Source organism: Ranitomeya variabilis, chromosome 4 (assembly GCF_051348905.1).
Source record: "Ranitomeya variabilis isolate aRanVar5 chromosome 4, aRanVar5.hap1, whole genome shotgun sequence".
NCBI lineage: Eukaryota > Metazoa > Chordata > Amphibia > Anura > Dendrobatidae > Ranitomeya > Ranitomeya variabilis.
This window is the reverse complement of record NC_135235.1, coordinates 678,116,492-678,142,906: the sequence shown is the minus strand read 5'-3', so window position 1 is coordinate 678,142,906 and position 26,415 is coordinate 678,116,492. Positions and strand designations below refer to the sequence as shown.

The window sequence follows — 26,415 nt, the reverse complement described above, 5'->3', positions numbered from 1 at the left end:
TCCCGCTCCGTAGTGTCATCTGAGGAGGAGGAGCCTCGGCTTATTGTCCCTTCTGAGAGCCTGAGAACTGTGGCTCCAGTTTTGCTTGAGTCCGTGCCCCCGGGCAAGACTTTCGTACCAGAGAATTTGCGACTGGAGGTTCTCTCTTGGGCTCACTCGTCCAGAGTCGGTGGACAGTTTGGGACCAAGAGGACATCTGAGCTTTTGGCGAGGACGTACTGGTGGCCGCATATGGCTCGTGACGTTGGGGACTATATTCGGGCGTGTGTCTCTTGCGCCCAGAATCGGTCTCCTCGGCAACGGCCTGCTGGGTTACTTTACCCCATGCCGGTGGCAGACAGGCCCTGAGAAATGGTCGGGATGGACTTCGTGGTGGGCTTACCCAAGTCTCGTAGCTGCACCGTTATCTGGGTAGGCACCGATCATTTTTCCAAGATGGTGCATTTGGTGCCGCTTCCACGGTTACCTTCTGCGCCTTGGCAGCGTTGTTCTTTAAACATAGTTTACGCCTTCATGGAATGCTTGATAAAATTGTCAGCGACCGGGGTCCCCAGTTTGCGTCTCGGTTTTGGAGAGATCTCTGCCGTTTACTCAGCATAGAGCTGAATCTCTCCTCTGCATATCATCCCGAGATGAATGGGTTGGTAGAGAGAATCAACCAGACTCTGGTGACATACTTGCGACATTTTGTCTCTGCTAGGCAGGATGACTGGGCATCTTTGCTACCTTGGGCAGAATTTGCCTTGAACAATGCCGTAGCCGATTCCACTGGTCAGACTCCTTTTCTCCTCAATTACGGCCAGCATCCGCGTGTCCCTGTGCCCATGCCCATGTCATCCACCGATTCTAGGGTGGCAGTCTGGGCGGTGGAGGCACGTGACATCTGGGATCGCACACAGGATGCCATCCGGGCCTCCAAGGAGAGAATGGGGGTTTCGGCCGATACACACCGGCGCCCCGCTCCGACCTTTGCTCCTGGTGACTTAGTGTGGCTCTCCGCCCGTAACATCAGGCTGCGAGTTGAGTCCACTAAGTTTGCGCCTCGCTACATTAGCCGGTTCAAGGTTCTGGAACAGGTCAACCCTGTGGTCTACCGTTTGGCTATTCCTCCACGCCTTGGTATCACCGATACCTTTCACGTTTCCCTCTTAAAGCCCGTTCATTTGTCCTGGTTTTCTGAGTCATCTGCCGGGACATCGGGTTCATCCACGGATGAGTTTGAGGTGAATGCTATCGTGGGGTGCAAGGTGGTACGTGGCAAGAAATTTTATCTGGTGGATTGGAAGGGTCACGGTCCAGAGGATAGAACCTGGGAGCCTGTGGAGCACATTCGGGCTCCACTTCTCATTGCAGCTTTAGAGCGTAGCGAGGCTCAAGGAGGGGGGCCCTAGGAGGGGGGGTAATGTTAGGAGTCGAGTTTCCTCTGCTGCACAGGGGGAATCTCGATCCGTGTCTGCTGCGGTCTCCCATTCTCCATCGGCCGCAGAGGAGCCTGCTCAGCGGACACGTCGGTCCCAGCGTCTCACTGAGTCTGATTCTGTGCAAAGGGTTACCGCTGCCTCTCCAGGCTCTGCTATTGTACACCGGAACTGATCTGCGGCGAGCAGGCTTTTCTGGGACTAAGTCCTGCTTTGCACACACTGAGCATGCCCAGGGTAAGATCTCTCAGTGGAGATCAAGGGTCACATGCTCAGGTACTGCAGCCAAATCTATTGGTCCTTCTAGGAAGGTCCTGTAGGTACGCAGGCTCTGTAGCAGTCTCTCATTGGTCCTTTTTAGGAAGGTCCTGTTCGTGCTGCAGCTATTTAAGGTTCGCATGGCCATGCGCTAGTATCTTCCAAAGCTACATATTTTGCGCCACTGTGGTCATGTGCTTGAATGTGTTCAGGAACCCGGCTGAAATAAGCCCCTAGAATTCTGGCACCTCCGGCGAGGAGATTGTGTATGAGTGTATTCAGGGACCTGGCTGAAATAAGCCCCTAGAATGCTGGCACCTCCGGCGAGGAGTGTTGTGTGCATGTATGACCACTGACTGCTCTCATCTGGGTAGTTAGCCTGTGCCTCCGTGAGAGTCTAACAGGGCACAGAGCTTTGCGTTCTCGGCCGCTCTGTGAAGCTAAAAGAGCTGGTTCATACCGCCATATTGTTCCGCCATTCACATAGCAGCAGGATCTTTCCTGCACGGTGGATCCCAGGTTGCGAACGCACCAATCCCATCAATAAATATATTCGGTGCGTTCCGCAAACCCTAACAGCTCGTGTGATGTAACAACCTCATGTGAGCCCTGGGAATGCAAGTTAAGACACCGCAAGAATGACATCAACAAGAGAGAGGAGTATGAGTGTTTTTATTTTAATGAGGCAAGATACAATTTTCGGTTAAAACATTTCCAAAACTGTGAACATGAAAAAGACATCTTCCCTGTGCGAGTTCTCTGATGTTTATTAAAGGGACACTGTCACCTGAATTTGGAGGGAACAATCTTTAGACCTAGGGGCGGGGTTTTCGGGTGTTTGATGCACCCTTTCCTTACCCGCCGGCTGCATGCCGGCTGCAATATTGGATTGAAGTTCATTCTCTGTCCTCCGTAGTACACGCCTGCGTAAGGCAAGATTGCCTTGTGCAGGCATGTACTACGCAGGACAGAGAATGAACTTCAATCCAATATTGCAGCCAGCATGCAGCCGGTGGGTAAGGAAAGGGTGCATCAAACACCCGAAAACCCCGCCCCTAGGTCTAAAGATTGTTCCCTCCAAATTCAGGTGACAGTGTCCCTTTAAGAGCTGATTTCCAAGTAAAACATTTACCATATTAGGAAGATAAAAAAGGCTTCTCCCCTGTGTGGGTTCTCTGGTGCGTAACAAAATTTGATTTCTGGTTAAAACATTTCCCATATTCTGAACAGGAAAAAGACTTCTCCCCTGTGTGAGTTCTTTGGTGTATAACAAGATTCCATTTCAGGTTAAAATATTTCCCACATTCTGGACATGAAAATGGCTTCTCTCCTGTGTGGGTTCTCTGGTGCATAACAAAATCTGATTTCTTTGTAAAACATTTCCTACATTCTGAGCAGGAAAAAGGCTTCTCTCCTGTGTGAGTTCTTTGGTGCTTAACCAAATCTGATTTCTGGTTAAAACATTTCTCACATTCTAAACATAAAAAAGGTTTCTCCCCTGTGTTAGTTCTCTGGTGCTTAACCAAATCAGATTTCTGTGTAAAACATTTCTGACATTCTGAACATGAAATAGGCCAAACATGAGGAATGACAAGAGGTTGTCCTAGTAAAGGACATCCCCTTTAAGAAATACATTATGAAGATGAAAAAGGCTTCTTCCCTATATGACTTCTTTGGTGTATAACAACACTGAATTTCTGGGTAAAACATTTCCCACATTCTGGACAGGAAAAAGGCTTCTCCCCTGTGTGAGTTCTGTGGTGCTTAAGCAAATCAGATTTCTGTGTAAAACGTTTCTGACATTCTGAACATGAAAAAGGCTTCTCCCCCGAGTGAATTCTTTGGTGCATAACAAAACCGGATTTCTCTTTAAAACATTTCCCACATTCTGAACATGAAAAAGGCTTCTCCCCTGTGTGAGATCTCTGGTGAATAACAAGATTTTTTTTCTCATTAAAACATTTACCACATTCTGAACAGGAAAAGGGCATCTCACCTGTGTGAATTCTCTGGTGCTTAACAAAATGTGATTTCACTGTAAAATATTTCCCACATTCTGAACAGGAAAAAGGCTTCTCCCCTGTGTGACGTCTCTGGTGACTAAGAAAATATGATTTATTCGCAAAACACTTTCCACATTCTGAACAGGAAAATGGCTTCTCCCCTGTGTGAGTTTTCCGATGTCTGAGAAGACCTAATTTCTCTGTAAAACATTTCCCACATTCTGCACATGAAAATGGCTTCTCTCCTGTGTGAGTTCTCTGGTGACTAACAAGATCTGATTTCTGGTTAAAACATTTCCCACATTCTGGACAGGAAAATGGCTTCTCCCCTGTGTGAATTCTCTGGTGCTTAATCAAATATGATTTCTGTGTAAAACATTTACCACATTCTGAACAGGAAAATGGTTTCTCTTCTGTGTGAATTCTCTCATGCCTCACAAGATCTGATTTCTGGTTAAAACATTTCCCACATTCTGAACATGAAAATCGCTTCTCTGCTGTTTGAATTTTTTGATGTTTGAGAAAAGACTTTTTGAGGGGAAAACTATTTCCATATTCAGAACATGAAAATGGCTTTCCTTTAGGAGCATTTTGTTTTGTAATGCTTATTTTGTGACTTTGATCTTCCTTAGTAGTTGGTAATGAATCAGAAGGCAAGATCTGTTTTATAGGATCAGATGATTGATCTTTGCTATGAATGGATGATGGTGTATCTGGAGTAATGGCATTCACTTCAATTGTATCCTGTGGGATCTCAAGATCATCTGATTTGAAAATTGAAGATGTCAGCTGTCCCTCTGATCTCCTGGTACAGTCATCTGTCAAGAATAAAACTAATTATTTTTTTAATTAAAAAATCCTTGAATTTTATATTTTTGAGCATTTGTACTTAAACTGTCCGTAAAAATGGCAAGTTATGTAAAAATATTGAATTATTAAAAACCTAGGAGGGTGTAAGGTAGTATGGAAGAACATTTTGAGTGAGGTTTGGAGGGACACAATTTAGGATTATGCATCGCAATCTTGGCCTTTAATATACCAATATCCAAAAATATGAGAAATCATCTGACACACTGTCCAATATGCAAACTTAAAGATTCAGACTTGCTACATGGATTGTGGAGTTTCCCTAAAGTACAAGAATTCTGGAAATACAAAAAACATATATTGGAAAATACGGGTGTTAAGAGTGCCCCTCTAAATCCATTACCATTTCTTTTCCATTACTGGAGGAGTGAGGAAGGTGTACAACAAAAAGACAAAAGAAAAACTAACCCAAATATTCCATAAAATATGTTTGATTGACAAAAGAAGCTTGTTAAAACATTGGTTATCAGACTATTTAAAACTGGAAATTATATATAAATGTATTTTAAATGGAGTCCACAGAAAAACCTAATTGAAAACTTGTCCAGCCACACCAAATGGTCAGTCTAAGCAAAGTGAATGTAAATGACCCAGTAATTTACATTTTAGAGTACACTTTACATTTAAGGTACCTTCACACTAAACGATATCGCTAGCGATCCGTGACGTTGCAGCGTCCTGGCTAGCGATATCGTTTAGTTTGACACGCAGCAGCGATCAGGATCCTGCTGTGATGTCGCTGAATAAAGTTCAGAACTTTATTTGGTCGTCCGATCGCCGTGTATCGTTGTGTTTGACAGCAAAAGCAACGATACCAGCGATATTTTACACTGGTAACCAGGGTAAACATCGGGTTACTAAGCGCAGGGCCGCGCTTAGTAACCCGATGTTTACCCTGGTTACCAGCGTAAAATGTAAAAAAAACCAAACAGTACATACTCACCTGCGCGTCCCCTGCCGTCCGCTTCCCACACTGACTGAGCGCCGCAAAGTGAAAGTGAAAGCACAGCACAGCGGTGACGTCACAGCTCTCCAGCGACCAAACAGCGACGCTGCAGCGATCGGCATCGTTGACGCTATCGCTGCAGCGTCGCTTAATGTGAAGGTACCTTTACCTTCAAAGCAGATACTTGTTAAGCCCCCAGGGATGCTAGGTGGTGTTCTTATCTATTTGGCCTGAAGGCTTCAGTACATGCCATACCATTACAAAGCCTCAGATACCAGGGTATAGATCAAAATCCTTTAACATATAAATGAGGTATGCCTGGGACACAGTGGGGGACACAAGGACACAGAGTACAGACAGATTTGGATGAGGAAGGAAACAGAGAGAAGGCTGATTTTGACTCCTACCATCCTATGTAATGTATGACTATTGATTATGTGATATATATTATCTTTTATTAAGTAAATTCATTTTTGCCTTATTCAATTGTCGTGTGAGCATTTATTTATTCATCACAATTCTTTGAACCATTAACAAAACAAGTAGTGTCTTGAATAAAAATGTTTACAAAATTGAATAAGTTTGTTAAGAATAGGAAAGCAATTGAGAGGGTTAGATCCTTGCCAGAATGGGTGTTGTCAGGACCGTGGACCCCTATGGCACAGTAATGTAATAAATATATGGAGGGACAGCGTTTAGCAAATCCCCAGGATGTGGCTGAGAAATTTGATCTCTCAAGGTATGATGCAAAGGAGCAAAAAACAGCAGCGGCTGTTGGATGGGTATGTGTCCAGGCACTGCAAAGTTTGCAAGAGGAGATTGATAATTTGCGTTTAGCACACATCCCAGATGGCGCCTATTGGGTGAGGAATGAGACACTGACGTCAGGGGAGTGTTTTCTCTCCCAGACTCTTTCCTCCCCTGTGCTGGCCGGATGTGACGTACCTGCGACCCGGGATCTGCTTCCCATGCGCCACGGTGAGCGGCGCCAATTGGTATCAGCTGTGCCGGGTATTTTAAAAGCAGTCTCCTCTGGTGGCAACCCATACAAGCCTCCCGAGGAAGCTGAAAAAAGCGAAATGTGTGTCGGGGCTAACGGATCCAGCGGTACATCTGACCCACATGGGTAAGCACTGTGTTTAATACGACCATGTGGCACTATTGCTATGCACCTTTTTTGCTATGCACTTTTTTCACTTTATGATGTGAGTCACTTTCCTCACCGGTCCTAATTTTTTGAAACTGTACTCACATATAGGCAGCGCCGTTGTTCTCAATAGGGTAGTAGTTGGGATATACATATATATGCCCGACGGGCCGGTGCAGTGTGCAAGGTGCATTTTTATGCACAGCACCTTTTGCAGAATATAGGGTGCTGATATGTTTACATGATACTGCTGCTTCCGTTTTTTCTGTGTCATCACCATTTGCCTGTCATTTTTCATTGGATATATTTTTTTTTGTGTATATTTGTCTTTTTATACAATAAAGATTATTATTGTTTGATAGTTTGTGTATTTGATTAGTTATTATTTAGGGGCGTTATACTCCATTTTCTCTATAGGTTTGCATGACTATGGGAGTTGTCCTATTGGTCAGTTTTGAATTTGGCATCCGCACCCCTGGGAGGTGCTAGTGGGTGTTACAAACTATGTCGGTCTTTGTTCAATTAATTTGCGTTTAGAGCTGCATACAGAAAAGGATCAGCTTGCAATCAGCTTTGAGAGATCAAGAGAAACCGCATGATAAAATGCAAAAGAGTTTGGAAGAATATGTGATAAAAAATATGAATAAGAATAAGCGCAGAAGGAGACAGCAGCCAGTGTCAGATATTTGTACTGCACATGTTAGAACCATGATTGCACATGAGAAATGGTCAGATTTGTTAGAATGTGATGACTTAGAAAATGAGGTAGAATTGCATGCCAGACCTATTGTAGTAACAAAGACCAGGAGAGAAGGTACTCAGCGTAGGGGAGATAGGATGGATTCAGGAGATGCAGCTTTTGGCGCAGAATCCGCCATGATAGAAGAAACTAGAAATCATACGGCAGGGAAACTAACAGAATTAGCCACCAGATGCCGACAGCAAGCAGGAGAGCATTTATTTACATGGATTCTCAGGTTATGGGATTTTGGAGCCGATACGATAATCTTGAACCGTCTTGAGGGCATAGGAATTGGAAGTATTTGTATTGATCCCATAGTGCGTTTAAAAATGAGACGTGCAAGGGACACTGCAGAGAATTATCCCTATTGCATTTGGTGAGGGATTCTGTGGCACAAGTATATGATTCTCCTATTGATCTAATACCACAAACACGATGGGAGTCTCTTGCAGATGGAGTGCAGAGACTGAGAGAAATTGCATGTATAGGTGGTATAACTCGCAATCCTTTGTCAGATATGAGTGATCACTTTGCTGTTGTCGAGGATTGGAAGGGGCCAGATGCTGCAGTTATGACAGTACTGATAAAAAATAAGTTCATAGAAGGTGCCCCAGCTGCTTACAAATCCCCATTATTCACCATGCTCAGTGCGCTCATGGGAAACTCCACTAATGTATATACAGCATGCAGTTTAATCTCCCAGTTATCTGCTTTAGAAAAATCTGAAGTGTCAAGAAAAGTGTCAGTAGACAGAGTAGATCAAGAGAAGGAAATACGATAATTCCCAAGTTAGAAAAAACAGAAAGGAGCTGTTTTGTGACCTGATAGCGAGTGGAGTTCCATTTCAATAGATAGATGGGATTTCTGCATGTAACCTTCTCAGAAGATGGCAGAACCTGAGCAGAAATGGCAGATTGAAAATCGCCAGGCCCAGGAGGGTGGCGACAAATGAAATAGGAGGTTGGAAGGATAGAGGTGGGACACCTGATAAAGTCTCTACTGCACCCGCCCCTTTGACTCCTCCAATACCATGCCTGTATTCCCTCATGGACTAATCCAACACAGATCTTTAGATAAAAGTTGTGGAACATTCCATGGGAAGTGTGATTGAACAGTTTTGCCATATTGTTTTGTGATTTCTAATGATGTTTGTTTTTGTTTTAATAGTTTTATACGAAGAGAAAATCCTGTGAGCATATTATGACATATGCGCTGACTGATATGATGAATTGAGTTTGGTCTTGGTGATGCATAAATATGCATTTATCATTTGAGGGTTTGTAATGCCTTCCAATTGACAGTCCGCTGTCATTTGGTGCTAGACCTTGGTGTTTTTAAATGGCAAAAGACCACAACAGATGCAAGATGACTCTATGTGGAAGCCATTGTGAAAGAGACATACAAGGAAAAGAGGGTGTTAAAATTACAGACAATGAATTTAGTGAGATGGCAAAAAATTATGGGGGTTGACTGAAGTAATAGATGACATGACTTATTTATTACATGTTTGTCACTGTATGTTGTTTGTGCAAACCCCTGTATTTGTCATGGATAGCCTTTGTTTAAAATTGGTTCATAGCCAAAGAAAATCCACGTGGTCACAGTGATTAGTTGTTTTTTTTTTCATTTTTTTTTTTTTTTAAGGAACAATTTTCTCCTTTCAGCTCACCAAATGTTGGATTGGGGGTGGGGGTGTGTAAATTAACCTTTTGTTTGTTTGCAGGATTGAAAGAAGAATCTTTGGCCATCTGATTACCATGTGTGCACTGTAAATAGTTTTTGTCTTTTCAGAATTGAAACAGGAGTCCACCTACTTAAATTTAGATGTGACTTATTTTATGTTTTCAGTTTTTTTCACGTTTTTATATATATTGGGAATTCTGTGTATATTGTTTTGTTTTTTTTTAAAAAACGTATATGTTATTTTAAGTGAATGTTTGTTAAAATGTTTGTTTTTTGACTTGCATCTACACTTCACTACAGAATTAACATGCAATACAAATGTGTGGGTTACCCAAAGTGTGATTTTCTTTGTTTCATATGTAAATGAGAAACTTTACTGGGTACTGAATAAATGCATTGCTGAAATCAGGGTAAGGGTACAGTCACACAGTACCATTTTAATCGCTACGACGGCACGATCCGTGACGTCGCAGCGATCGTATGATTATCGCTCCAGCGTCGTAGACTGCGGTCACACGGTGCAATCACGGCGCTGGAGCGATGCCGAAGTCCCCGGGTAACCAGGGTAAACATCGGGGAACTAAGTGCAGGGCCGCGCTTAGTAACCCGATGTTTACCCTGGTTACCAGCGTAAACGTAAAAAAAAAAAACAGTACATACTCACATTCCGGTGTCTGTCCCCGGCGTTCTGCTTCTCTCCACTGTGTAAGCGCCATAGCCGAAAAGCACAGCGGTGACGTCAGACGTCACCGCTGTGCTCACTTTCCGGCCGGCAGGCGCTCACACAGTGGAGAGAAGCTGAGACGCCGGAGGACTGACACCGGAATGTAAGTATGTACTGTTTGTTTTTTTTACGTTTACGCTGGTAACCAGGGTAAACATCGGGTTACTAAGCGCGGCCCTGCGCTTAGTTACCCGATGTTTACCCTGGTTACAAGCGAACACATCGCTGGATCGGTGTCACACACAAGGATCCAGCGATGTCAGCGGGTGATCAAGCGACGAAAGAAAGTTCCAAACGATCTGCTACGACGTACGATTCTCAGCAGGATCCCTGATCGCTGCTGCGTGTCAGACACTGCGATATCGTAACGATATCGCTAGAACGTCACGAATCGTACCGTCGTAGCGATCAAAATGGTACTGTGTGACGGTACCCTAAGTGTGTGGATGTAATGTGCTTGTTATTGATGTAAATAATTTGTTAGAATTGGGTTAAAAGCATATTTGTTTGCGTTATGATTTTAATGAAAAATGTGGAAACATTTAATGACTGATTTTGATTATTAACATAATTTTGTAATTTTTTACTGACATTATTATACTAGAAATGATCATTATTATGCAAATTTGTTTGATATTAATTTGATGCATTTAATAACTCTTTGATATTTTAGAGTTATGATATATTTCAATGTATAAGTCAAGATATATACAGTCATATGAAAAAGTTTGGGCACCCCTATTAATCTTAAGTTTAATGTTTTATAAAAATGGTTTTTTTGCAACAGCTTTTTCAGTTTCATATATCTAATAACTGTTGGACACAGTAATGTTTCTGCCTTGAAATGAGGTTTATTGTACTAACAGAAAATGTGCAATCTGCATTCAAACTAAATTTGACAGGTGCATAAGTATGGGCACCCTTATCATTTTCTTGTTTTAAATACTCCTACCTGCTTTTTACTGACTTACTAAAGCACTTTTTTTGGTTTTGTAACCTCATTGAGCTTTGAACTTCATAGCTAGGTGTATGCAATCATGAGAAAAGCTACTTAAAGTGGCCACTTGCAAGTTGTTCTCCTGTTTGAATCTCCTCCGAAGAGTGGCATCATGGGCTCCTCAAAACAACTGTCAAATGATCTGAAAACAAAGATTATTCAACATAGTTGTTCAGGGGAAGGATACAAAAAGCTGTCTCAGAGGTTTAACCTGTCAATTTCCACTGGGAGGAACATAGTAAGGAAATGGAAGAACACAGGTACAGTTCTTGTTAAGGCCAGAAGTGGCAGGCCAAGAAAAACGTCAGAAAGGCGAAGAAGAATGGTGAGATCAGTCAAGGACAATCCTCAGGCCACCTCCAGAGATCTGCAGCATCAACTTGCTGCAGATGGTGTCACTGTGCATCGGTCAACTATACAATGCACTTTGCACAAGGAGAAGCTGTATGGAAGAGTGATGCAAAAGAAGCCGTTTCTGCAAACACGCCACAAACAGAGTCGGCTGAGGTATGCAAAAGCACATTTGTAGAAGCCAATTTCTTTTTGGAAGAAGGTCCTGTGGACTCATGAAACCAAGATTGAGTTGTTTGGTAATCCAAAAAGGCGTTATGCATGGCAGCAAAAAAACACAGTGCGTTGTATAGTTGACCGATGCACAGTGACACCATCTGCAGCAAGTTGATGCTGCAGCTCTCTGGAGATGGTCTGAGGATTGTCCTTGACTGATCTCACCATTCTTCTTCTCTGCCTTTCTGATGTTTTTCTTGGCCTGCCACTTCTGGCCTTAACAAGAACTGTACCTGGGTTCTTCCATTTCCTTACTATGTTCCTCACAGTGGAAATTGACAGGTTAAATCTCTGAGACAGCTTTTTGTATCCTTCCCCTGAACAACTATGTTGAATAATCTTTGTTTTCAGATCATTTGACAGTTGTTTTGAGGAGCCCATGATGCCACTCTTTAGAGGAGATTCAAACAGGAGAACAACTTGCAAGTGGCCACTTTAAGTAGCTTTTCTCATGATTGCATACACCTAGCTATGAAGTTCAAAACTCAATGAGGTTACAAAACAAAAAAAAGTGCTTTAGTAAGTCAGTAAAAAGTAGGTAGGAGTATTTAAAACAAGAAAATGATAAGGGTGCCCATACTTATGCACCTGTCAAATTTTGTTTGAATGCAGATTGCACATTTTCTGTTAGTACAATAAACCTCATTTCAAGGCAGAAACATTACTGTGTCCAACAGTTATTAGATATTATTGAGTATATAGTTAGTATTTAGTATTAGAAATATGTTATATATTAGAAATATGCTACCGTAGAAAATTTCAAAGGTCGTTTTGGGCATATTTTATTGGACCAGGTATTTTTGTTTTATTCATGTGATGAAGGGGTTGAGAAATAAGCCACCAGGACCAGAACCTTTGGACTGAGTTATCATGGACCAAGTTAATACATCTTGGACTGTTGCTTTGGACTGAACTTTTTCAAGTGTGACTTTGAATTTCTTTCTAAGGCTGCCGTCACACTAGCAGTATTTGGTCAGTATTTTACATCAGTATTTGTAAGCCAAAACCAGGAGTGGAACAGTTAGAGGAAAAGTATAACAGAAACATATGCACCACTTCTGCATTTATCACCCACTCCTGGTTTAGGCTTACAAATACTGATGTAAAATACTGACCAAATACTGCTAGTGTGATGGCAGCCTAATAGTGCAAATGTCCAATTGAGTTCAGGGACCGAGCCCAGATGCTGCTAAGCCGTGACCAGGGTGAACCTCAGAACCGGCAGCTGATGACAAGCGAGGGGAGAACTTACCCTAGAAGCCTGAATGTAAATGGCGGATAAAGCGAGGCCCTGACCAGCTGCAGCAATAGAAGATGAAGGGACTCAGCCATGGACACCTGCACCCCCCTCACCTGTTGCTTTGAAGAAACGAGGGGTTTATGTCATAAGGGCGGGGACAGATTATGTTTGAGTCTGTCCTTTGGCCAACCAGGGAAAAGCAGTGAAGTCATCTTGGCCTTTAGGCAAGAGGATGAGGGCACAATAATCCCCGTGCTTTCCTTGCAACGTAGACCAATCTAGATTTATGGTCTAAAGACGAAAAGAAGATGTCTGCAAAGACATTTCATTTTCCAGTATCTTTGGTCCATTGTTTTGTTTTTGATTTTTATGTCCAGTGTTTTTGATACCAACGTAGTTTTCTATTGGTAGCAAACAATTAAATATATAGGGAACAATGTATAATGGTTTAGTGGTAGGATAATTAATTATAGTGATTGAAATCAGGGGTGGAATGTTTAGTATGATATATATCATACTAAACAAACACTCAAACTATGGTGATGCAAAAACTACTTTTTGCAAAAAAGAAGCGTCTTTTAGTGTGTGACAGCAGCCAAACATAAAAACCTGATATACATATCACTGTAACCGCACCAACCCAAAGAATAAAGTCGTCTAATCACTTATATTGCATTAGAAATGGGGTAAAAATCTTAATAAAACCAATTCTTCACCTACTATTGATTTGTTCATTCTGCCTTCCAAAAATCTCAGTAAGACTTGGCGCACATTTATCCTGCGCTCTACACTGAGCGCTTACACCAGGGTTTCCATGTAAATCTCTGAAATATGTGATTCAGATGGAACCCTGGCGGAAGCTTCCCTATAATAAGGCAGATTGAGGCACTGTGGACGCCGTCTGGTGACCTGTGATCCGGCGGTGTCCGTATTTTTAGGCGTGTATAAAAGCACGGTCAACTACAGTTTTGTGCACTTCTGAAAAGAAGAACACTGCTGAACAGAGGCCAAAATCCAGAATAATTCTGCTGCCTCATTATATGGATTATTGAATGGATCCCTCGGGGGTTTCATCTGAACCACGTCACTCAGAGATTTATATGGAAACCCCAAAATAAGTGTTCAGCATAGAGCACCAGATAAATATAATCTAAAATGTTATGTAAAATGTTCCCAATAAAAGCTTCAACTCAATCCACGAAAAAATCAAGTCCCCACTCAGGTCTATCATCTGTTAATGGAAATAGAGGAGGCATCCATGTAAACCAATGGTACAAAGGCTCTGGAAAAGCTAAATGGCTCCTCATCCCTCATGGTAGACTGGCTCACTCCGCTGCACTTAGAGGTAGACACAGGAACATTGTCTCTTTAAATCTTCCAATGGTTTATTAAATACACTGCATAAACAAGTGCAGCGTTAGCAAAAACAAACAAGGCCTTTCTGGTCTAAAGGAAAAACAAAAACATAATGCATGGCACAGTCTGTGTTGTTGCTGGAGATCTGTTGGCTCAGGGAACAAAACATAAAAAAAAGGTTCAACTTTCCTTATACTAAAACACAGCTCTGGAGCGCCCAACTTCAGACACGCCCAACAATGAATCAGCCAGAAGGCTGTGTCTTTATTCCCTGGACTCCACCCTGGGGGTGGAGATATACTGAACAGCCTCCCACCCACTCTACAACGGTTTAATCCACCTAGCCATAAACATGGCAGATTAACCCCTTTCAGCACTTAGTGTGCAGGAGCATTTTTCTAGGTTCATATCACTGAAGCCAACAACTTCAGTGATACATATCTCCCCTCGAGTATTTTGCCAGTGACTTTGTCACCCCCCAAAAGAACTTCAGCAAATTCTGCATTCACAAATCCAAATGCCCCCCTCCATTCTGAGCTCCATAGTGTGCCTAAACAATATTTAGCATCCACATGTTAGCCAGGGGTATACATTTCTAAAATGGGGTCACTTGAGGGGGGATTCTACTCTTCTAGAACTTAGGGGCTCTGTATATGGAGTTTGCAAAATATTCTAGGAAATTCTGCATTCCAGAAGGTAAATGATGCTCTGTCTCTCAACGCAAAGCAAAATTGTACAGCCACATATGGGGTATTTCTACAGTCAGCAGAAATTGTGGGACACATTTTGGTCCATTTTCCCTTGTGAAAATGTAAAATCTGAGGCTAAAACAAAATGTGTGGTAAAAATGTAATAAATTCATTGAGAGATGTAGTTTGTAAAATAAGGTCACTTACGGGGGGTTTTGCTTTTCGGGCACCTCACAGGCTTTCCCATTGGATTATGGCACCCGCAAACTATAACAGTAGAATCTGAACTATAATATTGCGCTCCTTCCATTCTGAGTTTTGCACTGTGCCTCAAAAGTAGTTCCCAATTACATGTTGGATATTAGCACAATCAGGAGAAATTGCACAACAAACTGTGAAGTCCAATTTTTCATAATAGCACTTATAAAAGTTAAAAATTTGAGGATAAAACAACATTTTACAGGTAAAAATTTAGTTATTCTATCTTCACTACCCAATGGTATAAAATTCTGTGAGACACTTGTTGTATCAGCATGCTCAGTGCACCCCTAGATTAATTCATTGAGAGGTGTAGTTTGTAAAATGATGTCATTTATGGGGGGGGGGGTGTTTCTGCTCTTCTGGCATCTCAGGGGCTCTGCCAATGTGACATGGCACCCTCAAACCATTCTAGCAGAATATGAACTCCAATATGACATTTCTTCTTGAACTTTGCACTGCACCTGAAAAGTATTTTTTGACCATATATGGGAAATAGGCGTACTCAGGCGAAATTGCACAACAAATTTGGAGGACTATTTTTTCTGTTACCCTTGTGAAAATAAAAAATTTGGAGCTAAAAACATTTTTGTGGAAAAAATTTGACTTTTTTATTTTCGCGCTTCTATGTTATAAACTTCTGTAAAGCCCCTGGAGGTTCAATGTGCTCGCCACATATCTAGATGCATTCTTTGAAGGGTCTAGTTTCCAAAATGGGGGCACTTGTGGGGGGATACCACTGTTTAAGCACATAAAGGTCTCTTCAAACATGACATGGCATCAGCTCTCAATTTCAGCCATTTTTGAGTTAAAAAAGTCAAATGGTGCTCCTTCCCTTCCAAGCACTGCCATGCACCCAAACAGTAGTTCCCCCCACCATTTAGGGTATATGCATACTCAGGAGAAAATGCTCAAAAAATTTTAAGGGAGAATTTCTCCTGTTACCCTTGTGAGAAGAAAAACTTTTGGGCGAAACTTACATTTTTGAGGAAAAAAAGGAAAATGTTCCTTTTTTTTCTTCCACATTGCATTAATTACTGTGAAGCACCTTAAGGGTTAATAACCTTTTTGAATGTGCTTTTGAGCACCTTGAGGGGTGCAGTTTTTGGAATGGTGTCACTTTGGGGTATTTTCTGCCATTTAGGCCCCTTAAAATCATTTCAAATTTGATGTGGTACCTAAAAAAAATGGTTTTATAAATGTTGTTGGAAAAATGATTAATCGCTGATAACTTTTAGCCCATCTAACTTCCTAACTAAAAAAATTATCTTTCAAAAATTGCGCTGATGTAAAGTAGATGTGTGGGAAGTGTTATTTATTAACTGTTTTATGTGACATACCGTAACTCTCTGATTTAAGGGCATACATTTTTACATTTTGAAAATAGGTAAAACGAAGGCATTACATAATAACGGTCACAATGACTAATATATTACTGTGAAAAGACATCCACATATTTCACTAAGTGATAAAGTGCAATGAAAAAGTTAATTAAAATGATGCAGCGAGACATGTAGCATTGCTCTACAACACCAGCTATTCTGTGCATAAACAGATGTATACAGTGATTTACCTCGCTTGAACGAGGGTGCCATTTCGCCAACGCGCATTTCGTCTGGTGTGCATTATTCTGGGGGAGTGGCATCCTGTTATGGTTGACCCCTTTAAATAGTGTAATGAAACCAATCAGATAGCATCTAGCTAGTCTGTAAAATAAAGGCTGCTGTGCATTGGCGCTTGTAGCGCAGACACCTGACCATGGTCAGCCACGTTTAGGGAGTCACTAAATGGAAGTGGCCACAATGACATGCAGCAACAGCCACGTGTAATCATGTGAGGGGAGCGGCCGACACATGACCAACCCACCGCCGAGAAAGACACCGGCGCCAAGCAATGGGGGTGTCAGCGCGCAAGAAAATGAGTAGTGAGGGTCAAGTGTGACTTTCTGTACAATAACAACAGAGTTTCCCTTTATCCTGACATTTCAATTTCTTTTAATACCGACTACCTCCAAACAGGATCACAATAAACTATACAATTACACCTGTGCCGTGATATATCTATCTGTGCGTGGCTGCACCCCTTACTGACCTCAGACGTACTATACCGTCCGAGGTCAGCTCCCCTGCTTTGATGCAGGGCTCCGCGGTGAGCCCGCATCAAAGCTGGGACATGTCAGCTGTTTTGAACAGCTGACATGTGCCCGCAATAGGCGTGGGCAGAATCGCGATCTGCCCGCGCCTATTAACTAGTTAAATGCCGCTGTCAAACGCAGACAGCGGCATTTAACTACCGCATCCGGCCGGGCGGCCGGATATGACGTCATCGCCGACCCCCGTCACATGATCGGGGGTAGGCGATGCATCAGGAAGGTAACCATAGAGGTCCTTGAGCACCCTGTGGTCGGCGCTCGCAGCACACCTGCAATTCTGCTGTGTAGCAGCAATCTTATGATCGCTGCTACATAGCAGAGCCGATCGCGTTGTGCCTGCGTCTAGCCTCCCATGGAGGCTATTGAAGCATGGCAAAAGTGAAAAAAAAAAGTTAAAAAAAATGTGAAAAAAAATAAAAAAAACATAAAAGTTTAAATCACCCCCCTTTCGCCCCAATCAAAATAAATCAATTAAAAAAAAAATGAAACCTACACATATTTGGTATCGCCGCGTTCAGAATCGCCCGATCTAACAATAAAAAAAAGCATTAACCTGATCGCTAAATGGCGTAACGAGAAAAAAAATCGAAACGCCAGAATTACGTTTTTTGGTCGCCGCGACATTGCATTAAAATGCAATAACGGGCGATCAAAAAAACGTATCTGCACCAAAATGCGATAATTAAAAACGCCAGCTCGGCAGGCAAAAAATAAAGCCCTCAACCGACCGCAGATCATGAAAAATGGAGACGCTACGAGTATCGGAAAATGGCACAATTTTTTTTTTTTTTTTTTTTTTTAGCAAAGTTTGGAATTTTTTTTCACCACTTAGGTAAAAAATAACCTAGTCATGTTAGGTGTCTATGAACTCGTACTGACCTGGAGAATCATAATGGCAGGTCAGTTTTAGCATTTAGTGAACCTAGCAAAATAGCCAAGCAAAAAACAAGTGTGGGATTGCACTTTTTTTGCAATTTCACCGCACTTGGAATTTTTTTCCCGTTTTCCAGTACACGACATGGTAAAACCAATGATGTCGTTCAAAAGTACAACTCGTCCCGCAAAAAATAAGCCGTCACATGGCCAAATTAACGGAAAAATAAAAAAGTTATGGCTCTGGGAAGGAGGGGAGTGAAAAACAAAAACGGAAAAACGAAAAATCCCAAGGTCATGAAGGGGTTAATGTTGTCGATCAGAAAAGTGAAGTTTGGCCAGAAAGACTAGACTTGGTCTTTTATGGACCATATGAGCACATTCAGCAGCACAAAAGGGAGATAAGGTAGATTCATCCAATAAGATATCAGGGATCTAGGAAGCCAACAGCATCATTACCCTCCACTTTCACTTACAGGCCCATCATAATATTTTTCTTCAAGTGATTTTCTTATTTCAGCACATTCTACGTACGCTGTCATTTTACAGATCTGGACAGGTAAGAGTCAGCATCTTCTAATGCCAAGGGGTAGGTGGATCCTCAAGGCTGTAAGTTCTATAGAAAAGGACTAATTTGGGTGAAGGAAAATGTTGTGGTCTAGAGGAAAAATGGCAATCACACTAATGATACAGCTGGACTGCACGACCGATAAAGCAGAGCCAGAGATTCAGAAGAATTGAGACTTCTCTGCATTTAGTGGTTACTACTCACCTGGGTAGTCATGTGTAGGAATCTCCTCTTTACACCACTCATCACACCTCACATATTTCTCTGTAGTATTAATATGGGTCAGATCTTCACCCTGAAGCAAATATTGTAAAAGTTACAGACAGATGGAGAAGTCACATCTATGATCAGCTTTAATCCTGCCATCTCCACCGTTCTCATTACACAAGTATAAAACATATAATACTGGTGGCTAAAACAAGACTGAGCACAAGACCTTCACAGCCGTCTACACATCATAGGCGAGATCTTATGACACCTGATCTCCATATACCTGATAATTCTGAGGAACACTGGGATCTTCTTTTTTACAGTCCTGTGGAAGAAGAGGGCGGGGACATCTCTCTGGTGTTGTCCTCTTACTGGATAGATCTAGAGGAAACACATGGACTGAATTCATTCTTTACATATAGATAATTATAGGCCGTTTTAAGTCCTGTTTATTACCTGGTGATGTGAGGGGCTTCATGTCGTCCTTGTACAGATCTTTGTGTCTTTCTAAATACTCCCACTCCTCCATGGAGAAATATACGGTGACATCCTGATACCTTATAGGAACCTGACACATACAATGAGACCGTCATCCCCCGATCCCTTCATAGCCTTACTGTATAATGTCCCAGAATTCCCAGCAGTGTCACCTCTCCAGTCAGCAGCTCAATCATCTTGTATGCGAGTTCTAGGATCTTCTGGCCATTGATGTCCTCATGTATCAGGGGGAGAGGGGGAGATCTTGTGATTGGGCTCAGAGATCTTTCCGATCCCTCAGACGCAGGGTACTGACAGCGCTCACTAGAGATCTTCTTCACTACTGTGTAATCCTGGTTATGGAGAGACACATGAATAAATCTTAGTACAGACATTTCCAAAGTCCTCACCTCTCCAGTTCTGTCCATCTGTTATTCCCATAGATGAGAAAGATCTAATGTGACATCATCTGGATCTCTCACCTCTCCAGTAAGATGGAAGAGGATCTCTAGGGTGAGGTGTAATATCCTCTCCGCCATCTTGTTTCTGTCCATATCCATCCTTGACAGGTAATTCAGAAAAATTCTCTTATATAGAAGATCTTCACAATCTTGTAGAGACCTGAATGAGAAGAAGATGAGCTCATGTAACATCATAAAAATCCTGTGTAACAATACAATTACTAGAGATAATAAGGGAAACATATGAGATTTATTATTTTACCAGTTTAGTTTTCTTCTTTACATCTACTAATAAAATCTATATATTTTAGGCCACAGATGTTAGATGCCCAAGTGAGGTAATCCTGGGCGAGCTTCAGTCTCCACTCGCTCTGGCATCCTACAGACAAGGTGAGTCTCAGTCCTGGTGTGCTGCTGAGTATGTGGTGCTTCCCTGCGGCCTCTTCTGACTCCAGGAATTCTTCTTCAGTAACCAGGGCAGCAAATAATCCAGCAGACACGTGGTTAATAAAAGACAAACTTTTACTTTCAGAATGGAAGTCTGTACAGTATTTATAGCCAGGTTCAAAGGATAAGGCCCAATGGGTTGTCATCTTTCCCACAGGTACCGGCTACAACGTCAGCTCTGGTTCTCGGAATAGGAGGCATATCACCCTCACTGGCTTTCCTAGCCCTTGGGGGATCTTCCTCACCTCTATAAGTATATCTGGATTGCAATACCTTCCGCCCCATGTGGTCTGAGTCCATCTTTTCCTGCAGCTCCACAAGCCGAGTGTGCCCCTAGCCGCCGACATCCATCTCGAGGTTGCCCTTGGTCATTAGATGGAATCAAATGGAAAAGTTTTTGCGGCAATCCACTGCCCCGAATATTAGGCTCACGTTGTCCCTAGCAGCCAAAGGTGCTGCTGTGTACTCACTACTGCCCTGGCATTGACTGTCACTTTATGCCTCTGTCACTAAAGGTACCGTCACACTCAGCGACGCTGCAGCGATATAGACAACGAGCCGATCGCTGCAGCGTCGCTGTTTAGGTCGCTGTAGAGATGTCAAACACAGCAGCTCCACAACGATGCAGGAGCGATCCTGTGACGTAGCAGTGACTCACTTATCGTTCTCACAGGTCGTTATCTCCATGTTTAACATTGCTGACATCGTTGCTTTTGCTGTCAAACACGACGATACACGCCGATCTGACGACCAAATAAAGTTCTGGACTTCTAGCTCCGACCAGCGATATCACAGCGGGATCCAGATCGCTGCTGCGTGTCAAACACAACGAGATCGCTATCCAGGACGTCTCAAAGTCACGGATCGTTGTCGTTCTCGTTGTAAAGTTGCTGAGTGTGAAGGTACCTTTACACTCAGTTCCCCTTGCAACTGTGTTGCCTACTTCAGATAACCCTGTCCCAGCTAACTGCAGCCCCAGGGGGTAATTTATCTGTACTACACAGAAGTACATGAAATGCATTTAACCCTTCCGTGTCAGGGAGTAATCCATTAGCTCCTACCACTGTTACACAGACAACAAGCAGTTTCTTCCTCGGAGTCTGCAGCTGAAAACATTTCTCATAGACTCATCTTCCATAACGCTAATTCACGTCTTATCTACCAACACTGGAATCGGCATTAGCAATACTGCAGGAGATATTCATTACACGTGACAGGAGAAATAACTACTTCATGATGAGGACGACATCTTCATCTTCTACTACGGCTCTAGAAACATATTTGTCCAGAGTCCGTCACTGACTCCATCACCACCGGCCGTCTATATGAAGGTTTCCCGTCTTCCCCTCACTGTAATCTTCTATCACGTTAGATCTCAGGTCTGATTCACACACAGCCGTTTGAGGCTTTAATAAAAGCTTTTTTGTTTGTACAAACACAGCAAACAGAAATTAATTGATACCAAAGTCTCCATGGAAAAAAAGCAGATATTAAAATGTCTCAAAGAAAATTGGCACCAACAATTCTTGTAAGGCTACGTGCACATGTTGAGTATTTGCTTGCAGAAATTTCTGCAAGGTTTCTGCATCACTTGACAGGAAAAACGCTGCGGCAAAAACGCACGTTTTTGTATGCGTTTTTGAACAGCAGAGAAAACTTTTTGGAGCTAAATAAAGATATTTAAAAAAAAAGGTTTTGGGACACCCTCATTACTAAGCCGAAAAGTAAACACAAACATGCACACAAACATACATTGTCACCAGCCTATGTAGGAGTGTTAACAGAACGAACTTACATAGGCTGTAACCAGACAACTCTTAATTTAAAAAAAAATTAAAAATTGCGTATTCTTCCGTTTAATTTTAATAACCAGCAGAGGGAAAGCTGAGGGCTGATGTTAATATTCTGGGAATCTATATATATAATTGTCTAAGGGGTACTTCCGTCTTTCTGTCCTTCTGTCACCGTTATTCGTTCGCTGATTGGTCTCGGCAACTGCCTGTCATGGCTGCCGCGACCAATCAGCGACGGCCACAGTCCGATTAGTCCCTCCCCTACTTCCCTGCACTCACTGCCCGGCGCCCGCTCCGTAATCTCCCTCACACACGGTTAATGGCAGCGGTAACGGCCCGCGGTGTAACGGGCTCCGTTACCGCTGCTATTAACCCTGTGTGTCCCCCAACTATTTACTATTGATGCTGCCTATGCAGCATGAATAGTAAAAATATGCATATTAAAAATAATAATAAAAAAAAAAAACCTGCTATACTTACCCTCCGCCGCCTTTCTCGCTCCTCGCCACGCTCCCCGGACCGCTCCATTACAAGCGTCAGCTTGCGGTGAGGTCCCGTCCCAGGGCTGGTGTGCGGCAAGGACCTGCCGTGACGTAAAGGTCATGTGACCGCGACGTCTTCATAGGTCCTGCTCCCACCAGCCCTGGCACTTGCAATGGAACTCGGCTTCAGGAAAATGTCCGCCGCGATCTCGATCTGCGCACGCGCGGCCATTTTCCTGAAGCCGAGCACTACCATCTGCACAGGATCCCAGGAAGAGGAGAGGTGGGACGCAGAGGAGAAGCGACAAGAATGGTGAGTATGATACACTACAAGGGGCCCTCGGATCGTTAGGTGAGTATGTTTATTTTTTATTTTTTGGACCTGTGACATACGTGCCTCGGTAATATACTACGTCACTGGGCAATATCCTACATGGCTCTGCTGTATACTACAAGGCTGGGCAATATACTACGTGGCTGGACAATATACTACAAGGCTGGCCAATATACTACAAAGCTGTGCAAAATACTATGTGGCTCTGTGCAATATACTACGTAGCTGCGCAATATCCTACGTCGCTGTGCTGTATACTATGTAGCTGGGCAATACACTACGTGGCAGGGCAATATACTACGTGGCAGGGCAATATACTACACTCACCGGCCACTTTATTAGGTACACCATGCTAGTAACGGGTTGGACCCCTTTTGCCTTCAGAACTGCCTCAATTCTTGATTCTTGAAAATTTTGATCATCTTTGTTTTTATATACAAATCCTATGAGACCTTTTTGATATACCCCCCTAATTATTAGCCACAATTGTACCTTATCCTGTTGCCCTGCTCTATATAAGCTTACCAATAGCCCGGACTTATAAAACTTATATTGTAATTACATGACTCTTATCTTACCCATGTAACATTATCATTCCTACACAGAACGTTAACTCCTTTTTCTTAATGCTGGGATGTGCAGATAGTCACTATTGCCTGATAGATACACTCACCGGCCACTTTATTAGGTACACCATGCTAGTAACGGGTTGGACCCCTTTTGCCTTCAGAACTGCCTCAATTCTTCGTGGCATAGATTCAACAAGGTGCTGGAAGCATTCCTCAGAGATTTTGGTCCATATTGACATGATGGCATCACACAGTTGCCGCAGATTTGTCGGCTGCACATCCCAAAGATGCTCCATACAAGGCAGGATGGATCCATGCTTTCATGTTGTTTACGCCAAATTCTGACCCTACCATCCGAATGTCGCAGCAGAAATCGAGACTCATCAGACCAAGCAACGTTTTTCCAATCTTCTACTGTCCAATTTCGATGAGCTTGTACAAATTGTAGCCTCAGTTTCCTGTTCTTAGCTGAAAGGAGTGGTACCCGGTGTGGTCTTCTGCTGCTGTAGCCCATCTGCCTCAAAGTTCGACGCACTGTGCGTTCAGAGATGCTCTTAGGCCTACCTTGGTTGTAACGGGTGGCGATTTGAGTCACTGTTGCCTTTCTATCAGCTCGAACCAGTCTGCCCATTCTCCTCTGACCTCTGGCATCAACAAGGCATTTCCGCCCACAGAACTGCCGCTCACTGGATTTTTTTTCTTTTTCGGACCATTCTCTGTAAACCCTAGAGATGGTTGTGCGTGAAAATCCCAGTAGATCAGCAGTTTCTGAAATACTCAGACCAGCCCTTCTGGCACCAACAACCATGCCACGTTCAAAGGCACTCAAATCACCTTTCTTCCCCATACTGATGCTCGGTTTGAACTGCAGGAGATTGTCTTGACCATGTCTACATGCCTAAATGCACTGAGTTGCCGCCATGTGATTGGCTGATTAGAAATTAAGTGTTAACAAGAAGTTGGACAGGTGTACCTAATAAAGTGGCCAGTGAGTGTACATGGCAGGGCAATATACTACGTGGCTGGACAATATACTACAAGGCTGGGCAATATACTATGTGGCTCTGTGCAATATACTACGTAGCTGCGCAATATCCTACGTCGCTGTGCTGTATACTACGTGGCAGGGCAATACACTACGTGGCAGGGCAATACACTACGTGGCAGGGCAATACACTACGTGGCAGGGCAATATACTACGTGGCAGGGCAATATACTACGTGGCTGGGCAATATACTACGTAAATGGGCAATATACTACGTGGACATGCATACTCTACAATACCCGATGCATTTGCATCGGGCCACCATCTAGTGAGCCAATAACCATAAAGGTTCCCAGGCTATTAATATCAGCTCACAGCTGTTTGCTTCCTGTCAGTGTATCGTCGGCGGCCGGGTAGAGCAGTCACTACATGTTCTACATGTGAGATCGCCATGGGACACTCGCGATTACATCTACCAACGGTAGCATTACCGCGTGTCACAGTCACAGCTGCGGGGTCACGCTGACATCTGACCGACAGTCTTATCGACGAAATGTTACCGCTGATAAGAACTACCATGCCGGTGTTTCCCACTCTGTCACACAGATGACAGCGTGGGTAACATCATAAGAAACCGGCAAAAAACTAAAACTCAGCAAATCCGCAAACATTTTTATACTTGCGTTTTTGCTGCGGATTTTACTGAGTTCAATTGAAGGCATGGATGAAAAATGCTGCAGAAACGCACAAAGAATTGACATGCTGCAGTAAGAAAAAAGAACTGCAAATACTTAAGGAATTTTACTGATCATGTGCACAGCAGTTCAGGATTGTCATTTAATTAGCTTGCATATGGATTCCATAGTGTTTTTGGCCCATTTCTGTGCGGAAAAGGGTACGCGAAAACGCAACAAAAACGCACTGTGTGCACACAGCCTAAAAAGAAAAAATATGCAAAAAGCAAAAGACACATTTTGTTTATTTTATTACATGCTAAATATTTGTGTTTTTTTTTTACTGTTTTGGGCACCAGAATCTACAGTGGTTACGGAAAGTATTCAGACTCATTTATATTTGTCACTCTTTGTTTCATTGCAGCCGTTTGGTAACTTCAAAAAAGTTCATTTTTTTAATCATTAATGCATACTCTGCACCCAATCTTCACTGAAAAAAAAACAGAAATGTAGAAATTTTTGCAAATTTATTAAAAAAGAAAAACCAAAATATCACGGTCATAAGTATTTAGACCCTTTGCTCAGTATTGAGTAGAAGCACCTTTTTGAGCTAGTACAGCCATGAGTCTTCTTGGGAAGGATGCAACACCTTTTTCACACCTGGATTTGGGGATCGTCTGCCATTCTTCCTGGCAGATCCTCTCCAGTTCCGTCACTTTGGATGGAGAAAGTTTGTGGACAGCCATTTTCAGGTTTCTCCAGAGATCCTCACTTGGGTTTAGGTCAGGGCTCTGGCTGGGCCAGTCAAGAATGGTCACAGAGTTGTTCTGAAGCCACTCCTTTGCTGTGTGCTTAGGGTTATTGTCTTGATGGACGGTGAACATTTGGCCAAGTCTGAGGTCCAGAGCACTGTAGAAGAGATTTTCATCCAGGATATCTCTGTACTTGGCTGCATTCATGTTTCCATCAATGGCAACCAGTCATCCTATCCCGGCAGCTGAAAAACATCCCCATAGCATGAAGCTGCCACCACCATGTTTCACTGTTGGGATTGTATTGAGCAGGTGATGAGCAGTGCCTGGTTTTCTCTACACATACCGCTTAGAATTATCACCAAAAAGGTCTATCTTCATCTCATCAGACCAGAGAATCTTATTTCTCATTGTCTGGGAGTCCTTCGTGTGTTTTTTAGCAAACTATGCGAGCTTTCATATGTCTTGCACTGAGGAGTGGCTTCCTTCGGGCCACTCTGCCATAAAGGCAGGACTGGTGGAGGGCTGCAGTGATAGTTGATTTTGTGGAACTTTCTCCCATCTCCCTATTGCTTCTCTGAAGCTCAGTGACAGTGATCTTGGGGTTCTTCTTTATCTTTCTCACCAAGGCTCTTCTCCCACGATTACTCAGTTTGGCTAGATGGCCAGGTCTAGGAAGACTGCTGGTGTTCCCAAACTTCTTCCATTTAAGGATTAATGAGGCCACTGTGCTCTTAGGAACC

The 26,415-nt window shown here is 42.9% G+C and overlaps 3 protein-coding genes across 2 annotated transcripts in view; 1 reads left to right on the top strand and 2 right to left on the bottom strand.

The window, feature by feature from the left end:
* The window catches only part of LOC143766335 (uncharacterized), a 569,027-nt gene that overhangs the window by 212,210 nt on the left and 330,402 nt on the right, over positions 1-26,415 (top strand).
* LOC143766378 (uncharacterized) overlaps positions 1-26,415 on the bottom strand; it is a 400,099-nt gene that overhangs the window by 95,041 nt on the left and 278,643 nt on the right. The gene's annotated exons all lie outside the window — the stretch shown is intronic.
* LOC143766376 (uncharacterized) lies at positions 2,784-19,790 on the bottom strand. Its single transcript, XM_077254023.1, has 7 exons — positions 19,658-19,790; positions 19,349-19,528; positions 19,155-19,266; positions 18,982-19,079; positions 18,693-18,783; positions 3,325-4,497; positions 2,784-3,246 (listed from the first exon to the last, which is right to left on the bottom strand). The coding sequence occupies exons 1-7, from the start codon at positions 19,733-19,735 to the stop codon at positions 2,813-2,815; spliced, it is 2,166 nt and encodes a 721-aa protein (XP_077110138.1). The 5' UTR covers positions 19,736-19,790; the 3' UTR covers positions 2,784-2,812.